The 17,914-nt window shown below is 34.7% G+C and overlaps 2 protein-coding genes across 2 annotated transcripts; one reads left to right on the top strand and one right to left on the bottom strand.

The window, feature by feature from the left end:
• Positions 1–4,352: 4,352 nt before the first annotated feature.
• Positions 4,353–5,825, bottom strand: LOC136065072 (secreted RxLR effector protein 161-like). The gene is made up of 2 exons (XM_065767749.1): positions 5,186–5,825; positions 4,353–4,453 (listed from the first exon to the last, which is right to left on the bottom strand). Exons 1-2 carry the CDS (start codon positions 5,823–5,825, stop codon positions 4,353–4,355), a joined length of 741 nt encoding a protein of 246 aa, XP_065623821.1.
• Positions 5,826–10,477: 4,652 nt separating this feature from the next.
• Positions 10,478–12,768, top strand: LOC111988970 (L-type lectin-domain containing receptor kinase IX.1). The gene has a single exon (XM_024020776.2). It carries the CDS (start codon positions 10,525–10,527, stop codon positions 12,664–12,666), a length of 2,142 nt encoding a protein of 713 aa, XP_023876544.1. The 5' UTR covers positions 10,478–10,524; the 3' UTR covers positions 12,667–12,768.
• The last annotated feature ends 5,146 nt before the right edge of the window (positions 12,769–17,914 follow it).

The raw sequence follows: 17,914 nt of genomic DNA, 5'->3' as shown, positions 1-17,914 counted from the left end.
AAAAAAAAAAAAAAAAAAAAATGCCATACGGGGACCAACCACAATTAAAAATAAAGGTATTGTAGAAAAAAGAAGTGTTACATCTACAACATTTTTCAAAACATTTTCATAACAAATCATAGTGATAAATTGTTATTGATTCTAATTTAAAATTCTATATATAAAAATGTAAATGAGTAAAGCAACAGTGCATTTGGCTTGTTCAAGTGTCACTGTTCTGCTAGACTTTTTTTTTTTTTTGGATATCGCCTGTTAAACTCTATTAAAACTACAAATTGTCACAATATTTTAACAATTATTAGAAGTGTTAAGTCCTTATAGGTCAAAATAAAATAATAAAAAAATTGTACTGGGACCAATCACAACTAAAAATAAGGTATTATGAAAAAAGAAGTGATACATCTACAACATTTTTCACAATATTTTCATAACAAATTGAAAGTTCAAAATGGGTATGAAACACCCTTGAACGTTTAGACCCCAAATAATAAAATTATCAATTCAAGCTTTATATCAAACAATTAATGTGCGGAACATGATAACAAGCTCATAACAGAATTGATAAACAATCTAAACCAAATATAAACACATCCACAGCAGTAAATATAAGGCAAAGATAAAGGAAAGGAAGATGCAAACACACGAACAACACACGATGTGTTATCGAAGAGGAAACCGAAGTCCTCGGTGTAAAACCTCTCCGCCACCTTCCAAGCGGTCAAATAATCCACTAAAGAATGTAGTTGGGATACATGAACAGCAGAAGACCCTCCAAGCCTAATCTACCCAAGTTTTTTTTTTTTTTTTTTTTTTGGCTTATAAGGAGTTAACACCTCTAACAATTGTGAAAATATTGTGACAATTTTTTATTTTAATAGAGTTCATCAGGTGATATTAACAACAACAACAAAATAAATAAATAAAAAAAGAAAAAAAGAAGAAGTGGAAAGAGCCAAGGGAACAATGCCACTTGAATTAACCAAATGCACTGTTGCATTACTCATTCACACTTTTTATATATACTAGTTATGCAGCATGTGCAAGGCAAGTGCTTGCCGTGGAAAAAAAGTAGTGATTAAGGTCAATTCTAGATTTTATTTGTATCACAAAACAAATATATAAATCATTTGATTTTTAAAGTACATAGAGATTTACATTAATCAAAATAGACATTAATTTTAAGAATTTTGATAATTATGTCATAAAATACTAATCTCATTCATATAAGAATTTTGATCAACCACAAGATTAGGCTAGTTATTTAACATATAATTATTTATTTTACTATAATAGTTTTTTAGAATTTTAGTACCTACTTGCTTACAGGCAATATATCCACTCACTAAAAACTTCTAAGAATGATAACAAATAATATTATCTTTCAACAATAAACAATTGAGTTTTGCTAAGAAAATTAAAAATATAAATAAATAAATAACAAAAGGCATGTTTCATCGAATTTTTCATTAGATAAACTATAAGTTTCAAAAATTTAAACGTAGAAAATCAACATTCTTTAGATAACTAATAAAACACCATATGTCATCATTCAAACATTCCAAGAATTTTCTACCATCTAAAACTCAAAATACATGAAAAATATTTTTCGGATGTTAAAATTCAGTGGAAGTAATTTAGACATTATACAATAAAATTATTTTAAGAATTATAAGCTTTCATTAGGGTTTAACTGAAAGAATAACAATACGACATATTTGTTCTTTTCCAAAATATTAAAGGAAAAATTGCTTGATTTTAAAGTTTAAGAAGAAATTGTAAACTACCCCAAACATAAAGGATGAAAAGTGTTTTTTTCCTAAGTTTTTGTTTTTGTTTTTGCGTGTAAAACTATGTGTTTTTACTTAAAATGATATGCAAATAAAAAAATACAAAAAGTTAACCCAAGAAAATTGTATATGAAATAGTGAATTTTGGCTCAACAAAGCTGATTAAACCAACAAAAAATATTCTAAAAACACAATAGAATGGCACAACATTTTCATAATACTTTTATAATTTTGTTATATTTTATTTTGACTTGTAAAGAATTAATAGTACAGCCGTTTTGAAAATATTGTAATGGCAACAAAATGTCTTAACATTTTCACACAAAAAATACTATGTACATGACATTTTCACAACAAATCATAAGTAGTAAGTTGCTACAGATTGTTATTGGTGGGCAAAAAAGTAATTTCATTAGTAAGTTTAAATTAAAACTAATAACAATCTACCACCTATGATTTGTTATGAAAGTGTTGTGAAAAATATTGTGGATGTAGCACTTCTTTTTCACGATACCTTTATTTTTAGTTATGGTTGGTTCTAGTACAATATTTTATTATTCTATTTTGACCTATAATGAATTAACACCTCAACAATTATGAAAATATTGTGCTGATTTTTTGTATTAATGTTTTATTATAATGTGAAACAGTGCAATTTGGACAAACCAAAAATAATAGAGCAAATCTACTACAGCTTTATGCATTCACCAAAAAAAGAAAAAAAAAAAAAAGAAAGAAAAAAAGACAGTGAAACCGTGAAAATTATACAAACCAAAACTACTTTAGCTTTTTCCATTCACTCTTTTTATATATAGAAATATAAATTGTACTCACAATGTAAATTTATATTGTAAACATATAAAAATTGGCAAATTTTGTGAATATATATATATATATATATTGTACAAATTTTGCAAATGTATATAATATTTGCCACTTTTTTTATGTATACAATATAAGCTTACGTTATAAGTACAAAGTAAACATATAAAGATCTTTTTAAAAAAAATAACAAAAAACAAAAAAGCTCACACCAAATTGGTGAAATTAATAAATATGAATAATATATAATATATAAAATAAAATAAAAAAAACTCACTAAACCAAAAACACTGTTCATGAAACTTGATTGCACTTTGTAAATTTCAACTTTTGTAGTAGGAATAGAGATGGCAAAACGAGTCAGAATTTTCTAACCCAACCCGAAAAATACACGACCTGAACTCGATTTTTTTGACTCGAAGCAAAAACGGGTTGACCCGTGACTCATCCTGTGTTTTTGCGGGTCGACCCGACCCGACCCAAACCATTTAAAAAAAAATGGTAAAAAAATAGTAAAATTAAGACAATGTTGGTTTAATTGTTTGTTGTGAGTTTTAAAGAAACAATTGATACATTTACATAACTTTATGCAAATTAATTGAAAGATGAATAGTTGAGCATTCTGTAATGAGTAAAGATTTTTAGATATCTAATAGTAAAAGTACATGCTAAGATAATCCGGTTACAGTAAAGTTAAAAATATAGATTTAAAATTATAGACATGTGTGAAAAACATTCACAAGTGTGAAAATAGTGAAGTCAAAGTATCAAATTAGCATAAATTATGAATGTTTAGACCTACTTTTTAACAATTTATGTCCAAAATAAACGGCTTTTCAAAATAAATTATGATATTTCCTAGAGTATGTATTTCTTAACAATGATATGATATTCATTAAAAAAAAAAAAATCATATATAAATAAGTATCAAACTTTAATGTATATCTCAAATTGAAATAGAGTACCAACCACAATTGATAATAGATTATAAAATTAATTTCCAAGACTGTAAATTTCTTATATGTTTTTATTTTTTATCAAATGAGTTATTCAATAAGTCATTTGTAATTTTGTTTTATATTTTGGAATGTTGATATTGTATAGAAATAAAAATTGTATATTTGTTTTACTTATCTTTGTGTTATTTTGTTTTAGATAGCAATATTATGATTTGAATAATTTTAAAGTTATTGAATAAGTATTAATAAGTTTAACTGAGTTTATTCTTGATATAAATGGTGAATTCAAAGTAATGCATGTTACATCAAGTAATTTGTTGCATAACTTTCCAAATGGCAAATACATGTTTTTTTTAATATATATAAATAAAAAATAAAAAAAAATAAAAAAATCATGTGAAAAATACGAGTCAACCCGACCCGCAACCCGATTGACCCGAACCCCTTTTTTAACTTGCTTAAAATGACTCGTTTTTAATCCGTAATCCGCTTAACCCACAAACCAGTTGACTTGACCCAAACCCTATCCAACTTGCCTGTTTTTCCATGTCTAAATAGGAAGCTACGAGCCTCTAATATAGAAACAATAAATAACATTTGTGTGGTGCCATAGGAATTTGGTCCTTATTAGGAAATCAAAGTTCAAACTTGGACTTGGTAATTGGACACCGCGTGAAGCAGCCGACTCTATTGACCATATAAGTGGCAATAGTATATAGGTTTCTTTGGTTATTTGAAGGGAGCAGCCGCGCGCAACTTTAGCTTCTAGAATAGGTTTTCTCTATTACTTGTGTGACATTGTATTTGAATTTTGAGTTTTCTTTATATTTTTAATACTATTATTGTAATCTCCTTCTTTTGTTGGTGAAATTTGTTCATTAGACACTGCCCATGAACATAGGCAGAGTCCCAACTATGTAAATCTTTTTGTTATTTGTGTGATTAGTTCTTCCATTTTCTATTTCTATTTTGTATATTATTTGGATATACACACAACAAATAAATATTTGTGCTTTCACTGTTCTAAACAAATTGATATTAAAGTTTCTTCTTTTACATCAATATTCATTAAAAAGAAGAAAATGTTATCTTTAATTAGAAACTTGAGTATGTACATTGGGCCTAGCATTATGGCTAAAAAAATGCTCCTCAACATGATTATTACTGTTAACAATATAAAGAGAGAGAGAGAATGACTGAATAATCAGTATAATAATCTATATCAAACAATGTACAAAAGAGAGTCTTATATAGGCTAGGTATGTGTGCAGTACAAGTAACATGAGTGCAGTACAAGTAACATGAGTGCAGTACAAGTAATATACTGGGCTAAGCCCAATGGGCTAATCTAGCTTAATCTATACACTAACATCCCCCCTAAAACTCGAGGTGGCAAGGAGGAAGCCAACTGGAGTTTGGATATAAGATCTCGAAGACGACCAGGCGGGTGAGACTTGGTGAAGATATCAGCAGGCTGGTCAGCAAATGAGATGGAGAACAACTTGAGATTGCCTTTCTTGAGATGCTGGCGAGTGATGTGGCAGTCGATCTCAATGTGCTTGGTGCGTTCGTGGAAGACATCATTATGAGCAATGTAGATAGCACTATGATTGTCACAATAAAGAGGAGTAGCAGTGGGTTGTGGAGCATCCATGTCAGCCAAGAGCCAACGAAGCCAAACAAGCTCGCAGGTGGTGTCGACAAGGGCACAATACTCAGCCTCAGTACTAGAACGGGAAACAACATCCTGCTTTTTGCTACGCCACGAGACAAGAGAGGTACCCAATAGGAAACATAAACCTCTGATAGAGCATCGATCAGTCGGATCACCTGCCCAGTCTGCATCTGAATAAGCATGAAGCTCAAGAGAAGACCAAGAGGAGTAGTGTAGACCATGATAAAGTGTGCCCTTGACATATCGGAGAATCCGAAGAACAGTAGCATAGTGGACAGAACGAGAGGCATCCATGAACTTACTAACCATACCCACGGCATGTGAAATATCTGGACGAGTAACAGTGAGATAGATCAGACTACCAACCAACTGACGATAGCGAGTAGCATCAGATATAGATTCACCATCCAAGGGTGTGAGCTTTGCATTGTATTCCAAAGGAGTGGAAACAGTCTTGTTGTCAGTGATACCGGCTTTAGACAGAAGATCAGAAGCATATTTAGCTTGGGAAAGATAGTATCCATCAGAGGATGAGGTAACCTCAAGCCCAAGAAAATAGCTGAGAGTGCCCAAATCTTTCATCTCAAAATGCTGACTAAGGAAGTGCTAAAGAGAGCAGATGCCTGCAGAATCATCTCCAGTAATAATCATATCATCAACATAGAAAAGAATAAGAGTGATACCAGCAGAGGATCTTCGGACGAAGAGAGCAGTGTCATGAGGACTCGAAGTGAAACCCTGCTGAGTAACAACCGAGCTAAACTTCTCAAACCAAGCTCGAGGAGCCTGCTTGAGGCCATAAAGAGCACAGCAAAGGCGACAAACTTGACTGCCTGAGTGTGGATAGCCAGGGGGTGGTTGCATGTACACTTCTTCTTGAAGGTCTCCATTGAGGAAAGCATTCTTCACATCCATTTGATAAAGAGGCCAACGGCGAACAACAGCCACAGCAATGAGACATCTGACAGATGTAAGATGAGCAACATGAGCAAATGTTTCCTCATAGCCCATACTCCTGGGTAAAGCCCTTAGCAACTAGGCGAGCCTTGTATCGTTCAATAGTTCCATCAGCCTTGGTCTTGATCTTGTAAACCCACCTACAACCTACTACAGACTGACCAGGAGGCAAATCAACCTTATCCCAAGTGTGATTTTTATGAAGGGCATCTAGTTCATCATTCATAGCTTGCTGCCAAAGAGGGTCAGTACGGACCTCACGATAGGTGTGAGGTTCGTAGAGGGTGGCAAGGGCAAAAGAGCAGTGATAATCAGAGAGATAAGGGGGAGGAATGCTTACTCGAGCGGAACGACGAAGTTCAGGACCATCAGGAGACTCAGGAGAGGGTGGTGCCACAGGATCCAAGACAGGCGGGTCATATGCCGGGGACAGAACCGGAGATGAGTCATCTGGAGAGGCAACCGATGTTGAAGAATCCTCCACAAGTTCAGGATAAAGAGGCAGGAAAAGATCAGTAAAAATAGGAGACTCAGAGGAAGAGGATGTAGGAAACTGCTGAAGACTCGTGAAAGGACAATGTTCCCAAAACTCAACATGATGGGAGACACGAAGATGATGAGAAATGGGATCATAGCAGCGAAACCCCTTTTGAGATACACCATAACCAAGGAAACAACAGAGACGAGCACGAGGTTGGAGTTTTTTTTGTTCATGAGGAGGAAGAGAGACAAAGCAAGCATAACCAAAAACTCGAAGAGAGGAGTAGTCGGGGGTTTGACCATAGAGAAGCTCAAATGGTGATTTGTTGTGTGTAGTTGGTGAAGGGATACGATTAATGGTGTATACAGCAGTGAGTGTAGCCTCACCCCAAAAGTGCTCAGGAAGAGAGGCAGAAATGAGAAAGGTGCGGACAACATCAAGAATGTGGCGATGTTTTCGTTCTGCACGACCATTTTGTTGAGAGGTGTAAGAACAAGACCGCTGAATAAGTGTACCATGATTGTCTAAAAAGGATAGGAAAGATTTATCATTATATTCTTGAGCATTATCTGATCGAAAAACTTTAACGGTGCGATTGAACTGTGTTTCAATCATTTTATGAAATGTTTGGTAAATAGACACAAGTTCAGACCTATGATGAAGCAGATAAATCCAAGTATATCAAGAAAAATCATCCACAAATATGACAAAATATCTAGATCCCCCCTCAGTAGGAACAGGTGCAGGACCCCAAATATCAGAATGTATAAGATCAAAAGGTGCAGAAGAAAAAGAGTCACTATTATTAAAGGGCAATTTTGTTTGTTTGCCAAAATGACAGGAAGTACAATCAAATTTTTGAAACTGAACTGAACCTAAATGACCTTGAGAAGCTAACAACTGAAGACGAGATAAGGATGGATGACCAAGACGAGCATGCCATAGATCAGGTGAGGAGGTGGTAGTGGTAGCAGCTGCAGAAACAACTTGTGAAGGAATCTTCAAGTCATGAACCTCAAACATGCGACCAACCTTATGGCCTATCCCAAGCACTTGACCCGTCCAGGGATCCTGCACATCCACACCATGATTAGTAAAGAGAAGATCTATGCCTAATTCACAAAGTTGACCAACAGAAAGCAAATTAAGGGATAACTTTGGGATATGAAAAGTGTCACTAAGGGATAAACAAGGAGAAGAGATTGTTCCTTTATGACTAACAGGCATAGGAGTTCCATCAGCAGTGTAAATGGTGATTGGATGTTCTAAGGGTGCCTTATTAGAAAATTGGGATTCATCAGGAGTCATATGGTTACAACATGCACTATCAAAAAACCAAGGTTGTTTACCTGAGGTGACAGAAAGGGCAGTGGAAGTGCGGGATAAAACCTGTTGAACAACTGCCTCAATATCAGCCATAGTAAGTGAGGAAGTCAAAGATGGACCTGTAGGAACCGATGGATCTGAAGGACATACAGCAGCTGCCCAAGGAAGAGAAGCTTTATTCTGCTCTTGCACAAATTTCTGCAGTTTGCGACAAACTGAGATGTCATGGCCTTTAGCACGGCAAAACTCGCAGCGAGTACCTTTGGAAGACTGAGAGGTGGGACGCCCAGAGTTTATTTGTGGAGGAGCAATGAATGCAGCAATGGGAGGCTATGGAGATGGTGTAGCCAATACATGATCAGATGATGACATGTGATGAGTAGGCTGACGGTTCTCCTAAAAAATGAGCTCCTTGACTGCAGCATCAAGAGAAGGAGTAGGAGATCGACTAAGCAGAGAAGCCCTAGTAGGCTCAAAATCCTCACGCAAACCCATCATGAAGTGCATAAATCTACGACGATCCCGATATTTGACAAAGAGCTCAATGTCCTTAGAACACACTAGTAGAGGATCTGCAGCAGAGAGTTGTTCCCACATAGTAGAAGTCTGAGAATAAAAATCAGATATAGACTGACCTGTCTCTTGGCGCATTTGATAAAGTTTTGATTCAATGTGGAACTCCAAGCTTGAATCATTAGTACAATTATAACGATCGGCCACAAACTTCCAAGCAGCCTCAGCAGTCTCAAGACGAGGAAGAAGATTATGAATGGAGGGAATAGAGGTATTAATAAACCAAGACAAGACCTTACTCTGAATACTCTCCTATTCCTCTAGGCGATCTTCATAATCATCTGTTGTAACAGTAGTCGCGGAAGACTCTTCAGCAGCTGTGACTTTGGACTTAAGGTTTGGTACTGGCTTAGGAATTGAACCAGTCACATATCTCCACAGTTTACGACCCTTGAGAAAAACAGTCATATTCTGAGACCATGCATGATAGCTAGTAGGACCATCCAACATAATGGTGATAGGACGTATGATGTCGCATTCATTTTGTTGAGCCATAATGAAGAAAATGACCAAAAAATGAGATTTAGAGACCTCAAATGCAGAAACGGAGCCCAAAATCGAAATCTACACGAAAAACTGAGCAAGACAGGTCCTATTGAAAAATTTTTAACTTTGGTCAAAGTCAACGATCAACGATCTGGTCAACGGTCAACGGCTGACGCTGACGTGGAATGATGATGTGGATGCTGACGTGGGATGCTGACGTGGCGAAGTGACGTCACCTAGGGCTGACGTGGCAGTCCGTGAAACGGAGCAAGGCGCGTGTGGCGCGTGAGGTGCGTGACCGATGCATGAGGCGCGTGGAAGGGAGAGACGATGCGTGGTGGTGCGTGGCAGCGCGTGGCGGCTCGTGCTCGTGAGGCAGAAACTTCTGGCGGCGGGTGGAGGCACGTGGAAGGTTGTTTCTAGCAGATTTTTGTTGGGTTTTTCTCGGGACTGTCAGATCTATTAATGTGTGCCTTTACTTTAGTGGTTTGATCAACAAACTGATGAAATCCGAGTGTTCTAGGGTTGTGGGCGTGACGGCGGTGACTCGCTTCTGACAGTGACTACTGGATGAAGGCGAGGGCAGCAGAAGAACGCCGGAGATGTCCACATGAACCAAAAAATCAGAGGAAAGGATCTGATACCATGTTAACAATATAAAGAGAGAGAGAGAATGACTGAATAATCAGTATAATAATCTATATCAAACAATGTACAAAAGAGAGTCTTATATAAGCTAGGTATGTGTGCAGTACAAGTAACATGAGTGCAATACAAGTAATATATTAGGCTAAGCCCAATAGGCTAATCTAGCTTAATCTATACACTAACAATTACCAAGTACCAGCATAATACCTGTTTTGTTTACTAATAAGCAATAGTACTTTCTTGATTTGATTGCTGATTAAAGAAATTTGATCTATATCTCCAACAATATTATACATATTTCATTTGAATATCAGAGTAAAAAAAAAAAAAAAAAAAAAGCAACAATCATGTATGTGATTTATGATCCAAGGGTTAATCTTTATTCTTACAGCTGGGTGGAGCCTCCACCTACTACACGTCAGAAAATTGAACAATTTGTACGTTCACATGGTCATCATTGATGATTTGATTAATCTAGTCTAAAGTAATGTATAGTAGACCAAGTCAATCCAGTTACCTCAAGTTGGCGCCATGCTTAATCCGGGGGCTTTGCGGTACAAGATGATGACCATGGTTTTATTAATTAATGGATTAGTTATTATTAGTTTAATGAAAATGGGGCGCCATGCTTGATAGACCTGGCAGCCGGCAATTATTGACGAGGAAGTACAAATTATCACGTTGACATACGAATAGGACCTACATCCAATAAAAAAAAGAGAGAAAAGTCCAATTTAACCATGGCTTACAAATGGGTACTTCCACCAAACAATCTAACCGACCTTCACTCATTCCTCTCTGTATTCAACCATGGTGCTCTCCAACATGCCTTTTTTCCTTGTTCAACTTCAACCTCCTCAAAAACTCCAATTTCTTTTCAATCAGCTCTTCATCTTCTTTTTGTTGCTCCTTCCCAATGTAATGTCAATTTCCTTCAACTTCCCTAGTTTCAACACAGATAACAGTAACCTAACCTTACAAGGTGATGCATTCACGAACTCAAATGGTCTCCAACTCACAAAGGATACTCTTGGCAGCTCCATCGGCGGAAGTGTTGGTCGTGCCTTATATCATGAACGAGTTCACCTTTGGGATAATAGCACAGGGAAGCTTGAAGTTACAGACTTCACCACGAACTTCTCCTTTATCATTAAAGCTGTTGGTAAGGTTGCTGCTGATGGGCTTGCTTTCTTCATCTCACCATTTGATTCTAAGATCCCTAACAATTCAGCAGGCGGGTACCTTGGACTGTTCAGTAATGAAACCGCTATCAACGGCACTCAAAATCAAATTGTTGCCGTTGAGTTTGACACTTTCCAAAACCTCGAGTGGGATACAAGTGCTCCTCATGTGGGAATCGATATCAATTCCATTGTCTCAAACAAAAGTGTGACTTTGCCACGAAGCATTAATATTACGAATGGGTCAACAACAAATGTATGGGTAAGTTACGACTCAACATCCCAAAATCTTAGTGTGCTCCTTACCTATGCTCCTAATCCAGTATTCAGTTGGAATTGTAGTCTTTCATCTATTGTTGACTTGACTATTTTGCCGGAATGGGTTAGCGTTGGTTTCTCCGCTACTACAGGTTCGTCGGTTGAGTTACATACAATAATTTCTTGGTCATTTAATTCAACTTTAGAGGCTGGAGATGTGTCTACTCAACCAAACAACACGGGAAATGGGGGCACGAAAAACAAATTGGGGTTGATCGTTGGTTTAGCAGTGAGTTCCGGTGTAGTGAGTTGTGGTATAGGTCTACTTTGGTTTTTATGTTGGAGAAAAAGGGCCGGTGGAAATACAGAAGATTCGGGTGATGATGACAATATGGATGATGAATTTGAAAAAGGAACAGGGCCAAGGAGGTTCACATACCGTGAACTTCTCAATGCAACAAACAACTTTGTTGAACGAGGGAAGCTAGGAGAGGGAGGATTTGGAGGAGTTTACAAAGGTTTGTTAAGTGAATCCAATGTGGAAGTTGCAGTTAAGAGGGTCTCAAAAGGATCAAAGCAAGGAAAAAAGGAGTACAAGTCAGAAGTGAAGATCATTGGCCGTTTGAGACATAGGAATTTGGTTCAACTCATTGGTTGGTGCCATGAACAACGTGAGTTACTTCTTGTGTATGAGTACATGCCTAATGGAAGCCTTGATTCTCATCTATTTGGAGCAAAGATTATGCTAAAATGGCCAATAAGGTACAAAATAGCGCAGGGATTGACTTCTGCATTACTCTACCTCCATGAAGAGTGGGAACAATGTGTAGTGCACAGAGATATAAAGTCTAGCAATATCATGTTAGATTCAAACTTCAATGCCAAACTTGGCGATTTTGGCCTTGCAAGACTCGTAGACCATGAGTTAGGCTTACAAACAACTGTTGTAGCTGGGACCATGGGCTACCTTGCCCCGGAGTGCTTCACCACTGGTACAGCTTCTAAGGAATCCGATGTTTATAGTTTTGGGGTGGTTTGTCTTGAAATTGCATGTGGAAGAAAGCCAGTCAATCCACAGGCAGAACCAAGCAAGGTTAGGCTAGTAGAGTGGGTGTGGGATCTCTATGGAAATGGTCAACTCCTTGAAGCCATTGATAAAAGATTAGGTATGGAATTTGATGAAGGGCAGATAAAGAGCTTGATGGTGGTTGGATTATGGTGCTGTCATCCTGATCCCAATAGCAGGCCCTCTATAAGGCAAGTAATGCACGTTCTTAAATTTGAAGCTTCTTTGCCCATCCTTCCATCAAAGTTGCCAGTGCCAATGTATGTTGGGCCCCCAATGGACCTATGTAAACTATCCAATACTTCATCAGGTTTCACCAGATCTAAAGATCAAACGCAATGTTCATGTAGTAGTTGTTCTACTAATTCGTCAATGTCAACTGGCCCAAGCAAACCTCTTCTATATTCAAGCAAAGCTGAAGTGGAGTTAGCTTCAACTATGCATTAATGTATTTGATAATTCAAACTTTTGTAATGAACTTGAAAACATGCATGTATCATGAATGTAAACTTTTATTTGAAAGTGTCTTTCCTGAATGGTTTGAAAAATGAGGTATGTTTAAAAGTCCTATTAAGTTAGGCAATGACAAAGTCCTTCTTTTTGGTGCTGATTCCTTTCTTGCATATGGTCACTTAGTACAAACAAGCTTATAAAATTATTTTATGCTCCAAACGGATCTCAATATTAAAATGGTTTTCATTCAATTTTAGAAGAAATAATCCCTATACTCTTTTCTAAAATGATATCCTTTTTTTAATTAATTATAAGTGGGTCTTCTAAAATAAAATTATAAGTGGGTTTGGTTTTTTTAAAGGATTATAAGTGGGTCGTTACTTGTTGGAGAGTGTGGCTATTTTCCTAATTGCACTTAAAAGTAGACAATAAAAATAGAGTGTGGCTATTTTGGTAATTGGACTTAAAGTAACCTAAATATCTATTTATTATTAAATATAGTTTAGTTACAAAATTAGTTGTAACTTAAGGTTACAACTTTACTTAATAAATTAAATATTACTACATATTTTGAAAATCTAACCGTTGAATTACATATTCTTTATGCTCTTAATATATATATATATATATATCAAATTTTGGGTCAATCGTATGTTCATGTAGTAGTTGTTCTACTAATTCGTCCATGTCAACTGGCCCAAGCAAACCTCTTCAATATTCAAGCAAAGCTGAAGTGGAGTTAGCTTCAACCGTGCATTAATGTATATGATAATTCAAACTTTTGTAATGAACTTGAAAACATGCATGTATCATGAATGTAAACTTTTATTTGAAAGTGTCTTTCCTGAATGGTTTGAAAAATGAAGTATGTTTAAAAGTCCTATTAAGTTAGGCAATGACAAAGTCCATCTTTTTGGTGCTGAGTCCTTTCTTGCATATGGTCACTTAGTACAAACAAGCTTATAAAATTATTTTATGCTCCAAAAGATCTCAATATTAAAATGGTTTTCATTCAATTTTAGAAGAAATAATCCCTATACTCTTTTCTAAAATGACATCCTTTTTTTAATTAATTATAAGTGGGTCTTCTAAAATAAAATTATAAGCGGGTCGTTACTTGTTGGACTTAAAAGTAGAGTGTGGCTATTTTCCTAATTGCACTTAAAAGTAGACAATAAAAATAGAGTGTGGCTATTTTGGTAATTGGACTTAAAGTAACCTAAATATCTATTTATTATTAAATATAGTTTAGTTATAAAATTAGTTGTAACTTAAGGTTACAACTTTACTTAATAAATTAAATATTACTACATATTTTGAAAATCTAACCGTTGAATTACATATTCTTTATGTTCTTAATATATATATATATCAAATTTTGGGTCAATCGGATATTATTTACTATATGATCTATAAGTTTATATTTTATGCATAATTTTAAACTATAAAAATTTACAATTTAAACAATTTATTGATGAAATAATTATTAATCTTTAATTTTCTAAAAATTTTGTGAGCATGAAGGATATAAGAAAAAAAATATAATCCAATTAAAAATTTATCAAAATACACCTTTACTAAAAAAATATTAGATAAAATTATAGCCTAAGACCCCAATCAATTTTATGGTTAAATTTTGTCTTTTATTATTTTCTTTTCTCCCTCGCAATTCTCCCTTTTCTCCCCGGCCCAACCTGCATCTGATCTGACTTTTGTCAACGCTAACTTTAAACCTTTAGGTCTTTCTTTTACCCATCTTGTTAGCTAGTCATGGTCTTCTACAGTTCAGTCAATGTGAGTTAATTTGGTGGGGTTGAGGGTTGTTGATAGACATGGCAAAACGGGCGGGTCGGGTCGGGTCGGGTTCGGGTCGGGTTCGGGTCGGGTCAATCGGGTTGCGGGTCGGGTCGGGTCGGGTTGTGTTGACCCGTATTTTTCACGTGAAATTTAAAAAAAAAAAAAAAAATTATAAAGAAAACAATATGTATTTGCCATTTGAAAAGTTATGCAACAAATTATTTGATGTAAAATGCATTATTTTGAATTCACCACTTATATCAAGAATGAACTCAGTTAAATTTATTAATACTTATTCAATATTTTTAAAATTATATAAATCCTAACATTACTATCTAAAACAAAATAACACAAAGATAAATAAAACAAATACACAAGTTTTATTTCTACACAATATCAACATTCCAAAATATAAAACAAAATTATAAATGACTTATTGGATAACTCATTTGATAAAGAATAAAAACATATAAGAAATTTACAATCTTGAAAATTAATTTTATAATCTATTATCAGTTGTGATTGACACTCTATTTCAATTTGAGATATACTTTAAAATTTGATTGCTTACTTATTTATACATGGTCTCTTTTATGAATATCATATTATTGTTAAGTAACACACACTTTAGGAAATATCATAATTTATTTTGAAAAGCCATTTATTTTGGACATAAATTATTAAAAAATATGTCTAATTATTCATAATTTATGTTAATTTGATACTTTAGCTTCATTATTTTCACACTTGTGAATGTTTCTCACATGTCTACAATTTTAAATCTATGTTTTTAACTCTACTGTAACCAAATTATCTTGGCATGTGCTTTGCTATTTGACATCTAAAAATATTTACTCATTACAGAATGTTCAACCATTTATCTTTTAATTAATTTGCATGTAGTTATGTAAATGTATCAATTGTTTCCTTAAATTTCACAATAAACAATTAAACCAATATTGTCTTAGTTTTACTATTTTTTTACCCAAAAAAAAAAAGTTTTAAAAAAAGGGTTCGGGTTCGGGTTCGGGTCGCGGGTCGGGTCGGGTCGGGTTGACCCGCAAAAAACACGAGTCGGGTCACGGGTCAACCCGTTTTTTCTTCGGGTCAAAAAATCGGGTTCGGGTCGGGTCAGAAAATTCTGACTCGTTTGGCCATGTCTAGTTGTTGGGCACTTCACGCGGTTATCCTAGTAGACTAGGATTACTATATTAATTAAATTAGTACTTTAAAAAGAAATAATAATACTAATAATAACCGAACGAGTTTATATCCGCGCTTTGCACGAAATTTTTTATTTGTAAATATATAAATATTAATATTTAAAGCACAAAATTTAACTATAAATTAAATTGATTATAGTTCAAGACTACAATCTTATTCTATATTTTTTTATTAGAAATGAATTTTGACAAATTTATCAGTAGAATACATTTTCTACTTATATCATCTACACTTGAAAATTTTTTAGAAAATTAAATATTAATAGCTATGTTATCAATAAATTTTTTAAATTATAATTTTTTGTAGTTTAAAATTATGCATAAAATATAAACTTATAAATCATATAGTAAATAATATCCGATTGACACAAAATTTGACGTGTAAATTAGTGTAAAGAATATGTAATTTAACAGTTAGTTTTTCAAAATATATAATAATGTTAATGATATATGTAATCTAACAGTTAGATTTGTAAATGCACCCCAACCCCAGTAAGTTTCCTGGTTTCCAAAGAAGGGACTCAAAAAGGGGTGAGGATATATGCTTGTGGGGGGAATGAGTATGACTATGAGAATGAAGAATCTTTGACACACCCAAGGCAAAAGAAAGAAGCCAGTAAGAGAGAGAAAGAGATAAAGGAAAACACAAGATGGGGTTTGTACAATTTTTTAACAAAAGGTTCTCTTCAGTGCCAAGAGAGCCCAATAAGAGGCTGTTTCCTTGGTCGACGGAAAAGCCCACGGAGCCCGAGCGCAACCAGTTAGCCAAGGAGACAAACCTAACACTAAAGTATTTCTCATATCAGTAACACCCACAAACACAAATCTGACTCCACCTCACTCTTTCCCTATATATTTCTTTTTTTTTTCCCTTCACTTGCTGATCACTTTGTTACATTTGTTTTCCATTTTTTTTAAGGATTCATACCACTAGACCCTCTTGTGACCTTTAAAGCTTCAAGTTCCAAACACAACAATATAAAAAATCAACTTTTTTGTATGAATAGATTCTCCAAAAAAAAAAAAAAACCTTTTTTGTATGAATTATTTAACCGTTGAAACTTCAAAGCAAGGGTGCCAGAATGAGGTCCACTCATTCTACCTAAACTTCATAATTTTTCATCAATGTAAATAAAAGGCCTTTAAAGTTTTTTTTTTTTTTTTTTTTTAAAAAAGGTAAAAGATGTCACTGGTAGTTTTTTTTTGGGCTAAAGGTTAATCACATTCAAACGAAAAAGTGATAGCTATAGCCTATAAACATTGACAACACATACCCAACACAGAACCCAATATCAATATACACATAAACTAGGACCAAGTGACCAACAAACAACAGGAAACAAAACAAGCTAGCAAACTAGAACAAAACCAGGACACTAGGATGCCTCTGGTGGAGGACATTCTATCTTCTAAGAAACCAATAGTAAACATAATGAGAGATTTAGATAGACACCAACAAAGTGGGGAATTTGAATTATTTGAATTTATAAGCACTCCCTCAAGGAGGAAGTCTTTGAACATAATTTTTATGTCATGAACCTAAGAGCATCTCTAACAGCTTAGTCAAATTTTCACACTGTCGAGAGAGCAAACAATTTTATCTATTGAATTTTTCAAATACATTTTTCATTAGACTTTCTATCCATTTTTTTTTTCATTTAAATATTACTTTTTCATTATTTATTTAATCTTTTTATTCTTTATTCTTAATATACGTGCACAAATAAAGGGAGAGAGTGATTGAATATTTTAATTAGTGAATATTTTAGTCATAAAAATTTATTTGGAGAGCAACAGTAACTTTCGATGTGTGGAGAGTACGGTAGCTAATTTATTTTATTTTTTTAGATTTTGAAGAGGTTGTTGGAGCTGATTTTTGTGAATTTTCTTCCTAAATATGGCTTTAGAGAGTGTATTGATGTAGACAGGGAAAATTCCCGACCTATCACAAGCCGACACGTCACACTACCAAGTCCACAAAATATAGCCAATTACAAAGCACCACATATTGCTGCTAGGTTTTGCTATCACTATTCAGAAACTAATAGAAATTTGCCAAGTGTTATGCAAAAACCAATCACACATCATCGCACGTGTAAGCGATGACATAAGCAGTCTCGCACGTGTAAGCGATGACACAATCAGTCAGCACGTGCAAGCGATGACATAAGCGGACCAATCAAGCTCTGCCACGTGTCACCAATCAAACTCCGCCACGTGTC

This window comes from Quercus suber, unplaced genomic scaffold (genome assembly GCF_002906115.3).
Source record: "Quercus suber isolate HL8 unplaced genomic scaffold, Cork oak 2.0 scaffold_843, whole genome shotgun sequence".
Lineage (NCBI taxonomy): Eukaryota > Viridiplantae > Streptophyta > Magnoliopsida > Fagales > Fagaceae > Quercus > Quercus suber.
Note: the sequence above shows the minus strand (reverse complement) of the source record. Positions and strands in the feature narration are given on the sequence as shown.